The sequence below is a fragment of the Peromyscus eremicus genome, unplaced genomic scaffold (assembly GCF_949786415.1).
Source record: "Peromyscus eremicus unplaced genomic scaffold, PerEre_H2_v1 PerEre#2#unplaced_949, whole genome shotgun sequence".
Taxonomy (NCBI): Eukaryota; Metazoa; Chordata; class Mammalia; order Rodentia; family Cricetidae; genus Peromyscus; species Peromyscus eremicus.
In genome coordinates, this window is record NW_026735184.1 from 70063 (window position 1) to 76582 (window position 6520).

Here is a 6520-nt window from a genome sequence, read left to right on the forward strand (position 1 = left end):
CCCTTGTGCCCAACTCCCTTACCGGTAAAAGCCTCTTAGCAGGGGTGGGATGAGGGACTCTAAGCCCCAGGCCTGGGGAAGGAGTTGAGTCCGAAGGAGTGCAGCCACAGTAGCTAAGACTGTTGGGATCTGCCAGCCTCACCTAGCTGGAGGCAGCCCCTCCCTGCAGGCCTCAGGAGATGTGAGGCTGGACCCTAAATCCAGAGTCAGGTCCAGGTGAGTGTGTGCTGAGGGCCGCCAGGGGCCAGCTTCTTGTCCCTGTGTTCATAGTCATGCTGGGTGTGGGGGTGAGCAGGCAAGGAAAGTCAGAACCTGGAACCGGGGTGGGGGGAGGGAGAGTCCCAGGTGTCCCCGGGGAGAGGTCCTGGAGGGAGAGCCCAGGGCCTTTAGGGCTTCCCACCCTCCTCTTCTTCGGAGGGTGCAGTAGGACTTTGGAACCCCTGCCTAGGGATGGAGGGCCTAGGTTATGAACTGCTGGGGCTCGGGTCTCTCTTCCAGAGCCCCTTCCAAGGTCGCCACCTCCCCATGAGGTCCAGACCTCTCCTTCCTCCCCAAGGTTTCCAGTTGGTGTACTGATGTACATCCTGCTGGTGGCGGGAACTGGAGAGGAGGCTTGTCCAAGTTACAGGGCAAACTCCTTCCAGAACTGGCGCAAGCTGGACCAAAGGCTGCTGAGACAGGGCCAGGATCCCCTGTGGTTTTCATCATGAGTTTATTCCTGGTCACTGAGAAAAGTTAGGAACAAGGTGCAGGGTCACTGCAGCTGGCGTCGGGCCCACTGGGTGACTGGCCCATTTGCCCACAAACCTGCATGTATTCATGGCAGACACTGACGGTTCCCCTGTGTGTGTGCGCGCGCACACACACACACACACACACACACACATACACACACACACACACACACACACACACACACACACACACACAAAACCTCTGGGTCCACAGTGGCTGCTGGGCACTGGCACTCACTGCACCCCTTCCCCTAGGTCCCAGGAGGAGAGGAGCCCTAGTGAGGAATCCTTGAAGTCAAGTCTCCATTCACCCTTCACAGGCCTTTGCAGGAAGGTGGCAAGACTTGGGTGACCTCCCTACCTCGCTGGCTTTATAAACCTGAAAGGGCTCAGTGGGCGGCCTGGGGCTGTTTCTCCTTGCAGGTCTCAATTGACTCCTCTACAGCACTGCCTTTTGCCCCCCTCTTCCCCAGCAAAGGTAGAAGTGATGGGCGCTGGCGGCCCGCGACGCCGGGGTGCAGGTCCCCCAGATGGTGGCTGGGGCTGGGTGGTGCTGGGCGCCTGCTTCGTCATCACTGGCTTCGCCTATGGCTTCCCCAAGGCCGTGAGCGTCTTCTTCCGAGAGCTCAAGCAGGACTTCGGTGCAGGTTACAGCGACACAGCCTGGGTGTCCTCCATCATGCTGGCCATGCTCTATGGCACGGGTCAGCACTCCCCCCAGAGTCTCCTGGGGTCCCGCATCTGGGGCTGGGGATCTAGAGCCTAAAGAAGCCCCGCCCCACCCCTACCCCCCACCCCCCCACCCCCGGCCCTAGGAAAGAGTGGGTAGGGCATATAGATCGAAATGGAAACCTGCTCCTACTGCTGGCCTGCAGGGATTGGGTTCATTCCTGTCAACAAACCCACACTGGGCTTCATTAACCTGGAGAAGCATTCCAGCTCCCCACAGCCCTAATGCTGGAGTTTTGAGAGGGTGGGAACCTTCAGGAGGATGGCAGTCTGGTGGGACGCAGAGACGAAGAGTGGAAGCCATCCTTCCTACTTTGGTTCTGGGTTCTCGAGAGGGTTAGGGATGGGTGGCCACGCTCCCCCTACTCCACCTTGTCTGCCCAGTCAAGCTGTGTGACTACACCTCAACCAGACACTGCCCTCTTTAATCTCTGAAGAGGCCGGAGTGGGGAGTAAATACCCCTTCAAGGTCCTTCAGACCTCAGAGGTACAAGGCTAGGCGCATTTTCTGGAGGGGAGATTGGTCTAACCTCGACAGTGACCCTGCTCTGCCCACAGGCCCCTTGTCCAGCATCCTCGTGACGCGCTTTGGCTGTCGCCGGGTGATGCTGGCTGGTGGACTCCTGGCATCCGCCGGCATGATCCTGGCTTCCTTTGCCTCACGCCTCCTGGAGCTGTACCTGACAGCTGGGGTGCTCACAGGTGAGGGCACCCATGTCTCTCCCCCGCAGGGACGTGGGTGCAGGTCGGGAGTCCCTACTGCAAGTCTCTCAGTTCCCAGTTTCCCCCAAAGGGGCGGCCCTCGAGTCATCTGGCTCGGCATCCCGGGGTCGGGCTTATCCTCCGGGTCCCGGCCCAGCCTGGCCCAGCTGCTGGGGCCAGAGGGGACACCCCAGCCAGCCGCGTCGCCTCGCCCGCAGGCCTGGGCCTGGCCCTCAACTTCCAGCCGTCGCTCATCATGCTGGGACTCTATTTCGAGCGGCGCCGGCCCCTGGCCAACGGGCTGGCAGCGGCGGGCAGCCCGGTGTTCCTGTCCACGCTGTCGCCGCTCGGCCAGCTGCTGGGGGAGCGTTTCGGCTGGCGCGGCGGCTTCCTGCTGTTCGGTGGCCTCCTGCTGCACTGCTGTGCCTGCGGGGCCGTCATGCGGCCGCCACCAGGGCCCCCGCCCCCACCGCGCCCAGACCCCGCCGAGGACCGTGCGCCCTCCGGTGGCCGGGCTCGCCGGCGCCTGCTGGACGTGGCAGTGTGCACCGACCGCGCCTTCGTGGTGTACGTGGTCACCAAGTTCCTGATGGCGCTTGGGCTCTTCGTGCCCGCCATCCTGCTGGTGAACTACGCCAAGGACGCGGGCGTGCCTGACGCCGAGGCCGCCTTCTTGTTGTCCATCGTGGGTTTCGTGGACATCGTGGCGCGGCCGGCGTGCGGTGCCCTGGCGGGTCTGGCGCGCCTGCGACCCCACGTCCCCTACCTCTTCAGCCTGGCCCTGCTGGCCAACGGGCTCACGGACCTGATCAGCGCGCGTGCGCGCACCTACGGCACCCTCGTGGCTTTCTGCATCGCCTTCGGCCTCTCCTACGGCATGGTGGGCGCGCTGCAGTTCGAGGTGCTCATGGCAACCGTGGGTGCGCCCCGCTTCCCCAGTGCGCTGGGCCTGGTACTGCTCGTGGAGGCCGTGGCTGTGCTCATTGGACCGCCCTCTGCCGGTGCGCACCATAGGAAGGGTGGCTAAGCCTGATAGTGTAAGGGAAACCCTTTAGATAGCACTTCCAGGGATGAAGGGAAGGCAGGTCCCCTTGCTGAAAAGCCTGGTTGGCCAGGTAGCTCCTCCCCCAATCAGGGACCACCCCGGGGGATGAGGATGTAAAAGCTAGAGGTCAGTCTCAAGAAGAAATACACACAACTAATAGCCGTCTAGCCAGCCGTCTTGGGCATGTCGGCCTTCTCAAGCAGTTAGCATGAAGGCTTTGTGCATGAGGGGTAGGGCCCGGGAGGGGGTTAGATCCAGAATCTTAGCCTGAGTTGTGGGCCCGGATCTGCCCCTGCGGAGAGCTAACCTGGACCGAATGTGTGTGGATGCTTCAGTCCCCAGCCGGTAAGGCAGAACAGGGGACCAGCCCTGGCTAGGAGCAGAGAAGGGGTGCCCCGACGACAGCTGGAGAGGAGAGGTGCTGATGACCCCACCCCCACCCCCCACCCCCCCGCCCCGCAGACTGCTAGGTCCTCTGCTCATCCTGGCATAGCTCTGCAGGTGCCGGCACAGTGCGATGGGCTGGGGGTTGCTTGGGAAAGTGTCACCTTACAAGTGAGGCCTGAGCGAAGAGCAGAAAGGCAGAGATGGGGACACCAAGATGTCCCTGAGTTGTCTGATTATCCTGAGGCATCAGGGAGCCAGCCAATCTTAAGTGAGAGAGGCCATAGTCAGGCTTCAGGAATGAATAGCAGGAGGAAGCTTTGATGGAGCCCAGGCTGCCGCAGAGATGGAGTAAGCTACCACCTTTCCTTCTGAGCCAGCCAGATGGCAGGGTGTTCTGAGCAAGCTCTGTCTGCCTGCTTAACCCAATAAGAAAGGCAAAGCCCCCGAGCCAGTGTGTGGGTACCCTCTCTCAAGCCTGCCACCCAAAAAGCCTCAAAGCTGGCCCACCTGGAAGCCCAGGGACCACCTGCTGCTGGATGGATCTAATAGGGAAAGAAGGCAGGTCCAGTGAGAAAGTGAAGGGCACTCCAAAGCTGAGTATGGCCAGAGACAGGACTGGCTGGTCGGGAAAGGACTGAGACACTTAGATAGAGTGAAGTTATGGTCATCAGGTAACTTCCTGAAGGCCACAGCCTGGTATGGACTCGGGAATACTCTGGAGTGAAGCCCATGGAAGAAAGGGCAGTGGGGACTGGGATGTAACTGTGGCAGATCACATACTTAGCATGTGGGACGCCCTGGGTTCAGTCGCCCACAATACAACTAGAGATTTCCCCACACATGGAAATACTGTGCCCAGGAAAGGAACCAGGGCAATGGAAGGAAATGAGCCCTCTTTCCTGGAGCACAGGCAGAGCCCCACTCCCCAGCCTGTGCTGAGGCACCTCACCAGCTCGGTTCAGATGGCTTGTAGCTCCTGATGAGGATGCTGAGCCAAATCCATATAGACTAGATTATGTAGAAAGAGTTGGGGAATCCTCAGTCCTAGCCCCCTGAGCTGGGTCCAGCCCCACTGCCACCCTAACACCCACAAGTGGGCTTGCACTGATGTGGAGGGGGGGACCCTGTACACTATAAAAACACTGTGTCCTCAGAAGCATTAGATTGAGGTTCAGGGAAGGGAAGTGACATCTGGGGCCTCAAAAGCAAGGGTCCATGTGGAGTTTTGCATTTATAAACAGAAACAAGGACAGAACATGTGTGTCACCAGTAAGCCCCTTCTAATTAGTGTAGAGGGGACCCTGACAGGTTGTGACACCCACCCCACCCCCAGGCCGCCTGGTGGATGCCCTGAAGAACTACGAGATCATCTTCTACCTTGCTGGCTCTGAGGTGGCCTTGGCCGGAGTCTTCATGGCAGTTGCCACCTACTGCTGTCTGCGCAGTAAGGATGCCCCGTCAGGCCCAGCTGCTGCAGGAGGAGCCAGTGACGCCGAGGATGTGGAGGCTGAGAGGGACTCTGAGCCAATGCCTGCCAGCACCGAGGAGCCTGGCAGCCTTGAGACTCTGGAGGTGCTGAGACCCCGGGCTGGGTCCCCAGGACCAGAACCAGAGGTGGAGGCAGGGCCTGGGCTGGGTCATGAGTCTGTGTAGACATCAGGCAAGCGGCCAGCAGGCATGAAAACATGGCTTCCCCTCTGAGGGCCTGGTACACGGGGAGGCAGCCTGGGGTGATCCCTTGGGTACCCCATTGGCCAGGCCCTGTTCCCAGTGAAGCTGTTGTGAACTGATGAGCACAAGCTGATAAAAGCCTACTGAAAGACATATTCTGCTCCTGTACCTCTGCCAGGGCTTGGGCCGCCTGAGCTGGGGAGGGCCAAGGAGAGTCAGAAGGGTCCCCATGAAGTCCCCTGAGCCATTGGAGCTGAGCAGGAATGGTGGGGGGAATCCCGGCTAGACACTGGGGGTCGGTGGGGATGCTGTGTGCTGAAGCACATTTGTGGCCGCTATCTACACAGCAGCACAGGGTCCAAGGTCAGAGTCGGGAGCAGAGACCTATCCTGGGTCTTCTTCACGTGTAGGCTTCAGTCAGTTCCAGAGAGCATGGGAGCCAGGTGGTCAGCAGCAAAACCTCAGAGGCCCTTGAGGTGTGCATGTCCCCACTGCCCTGAGTTGCCACCCCTCTAGAGGGTACATTCTAGTGACCCATCACTTTGGGTCAGAACACTGTTCCTGAGGACACTGGTGTGGCTCTCTGGGCACCTGCTCTCTACCACAGGGACTTGTGGGCCATGACCTCTCTCAACCAAAGATTCTATCTTAGCCACCCAAGTGCCAGGACTGCCCATGTCCTACACCCAACGCTTGCACTCTGACCTGTGAGGACCTGCTTGTCTCACTCCCAACTCTAGCTAGATCTCAGCAGAGTTCCTCCCACAAATGGCCCCTTCTCACCTACTGGTCCAAGCTGGGCCTCATTTTCCATCCAAGGTTTCGGGAACCCAGGCAATGCTCGGTTGACTTACATTCATGTATGCCTCCCAGACTCCCGATGGGACAGTATTTTATCTAAGCATTTACCTAAGAGTGCTTACTTGGCCAAGCAGTAGTCTAAGCCCTTCATGAATGTTGGTGTACTGATTCTCCTAACAACCCAATGAAGTAGAATTTATCCACACTTCACACGGGGCAACATGCATGAGGAGGACAGAAATCAACCCAGGGTTACAGACGCCATTATTGGGTTCCGAGCTGTAGTTTTTTGTTTTGTTTGAGATGGGTTTCTCTATGTAGCCCTGGCTGTCCTGGAACTCTGTAGAACAGGCTGGCCTTGAACTCACAGAGATCCACCTGCTTCTACCTCTCAAGTACTGGGATTAAAGACGTGCACCACCACTGCCCGGCTTCAAGCTGTACGTTTTGA

At 59.1% G+C, this 6520-nt stretch overlaps 1 protein-coding gene across 1 annotated transcript; it reads left to right on the forward strand.

The window, feature by feature from the left end:
* Positions 1 to 1221: 1221 nt before the first annotated feature.
* Positions 1222 to 5401, forward strand: Slc16a8 (solute carrier family 16 member 8). The gene is made up of 4 exons (XM_059253009.1): positions 1222 to 1438; positions 2022 to 2165; positions 2384 to 3166; positions 4931 to 5401. Exons 1-4 carry the CDS (start codon positions 1222 to 1224, stop codon positions 5248 to 5250), a joined length of 1464 nt encoding a protein of 487 aa, XP_059108992.1. The 3' UTR covers positions 5251 to 5401.
* The last annotated feature ends 1119 nt before the right edge of the window (positions 5402 to 6520 follow it).

What these genes read in the sequence shown, in the direction of transcription:
- Slc16a8 (XM_059253009.1), top strand. Translation starts at nt 1,222, where the DNA reads ATGGGCGCTGGCGGCCCGCGACGCCGGGGTGCAGGTCCCCCAGATGGT. An exon ending in GGCCATGCTCTATGGCACGG is followed by an intron (nt 1,439 to 2,021) that starts GTCAGCACTCCC and finishes CTCTGCCCACAG; the next exon opens with GCCCCTTGTCCAGCATCCTC. An exon ending in GACAGCTGGGGTGCTCACAG is followed by an intron (nt 2,166 to 2,383) that starts GTGAGGGCACCC and finishes CCTCGCCCGCAG; the next exon opens with GCCTGGGCCTGGCCCTCAAC.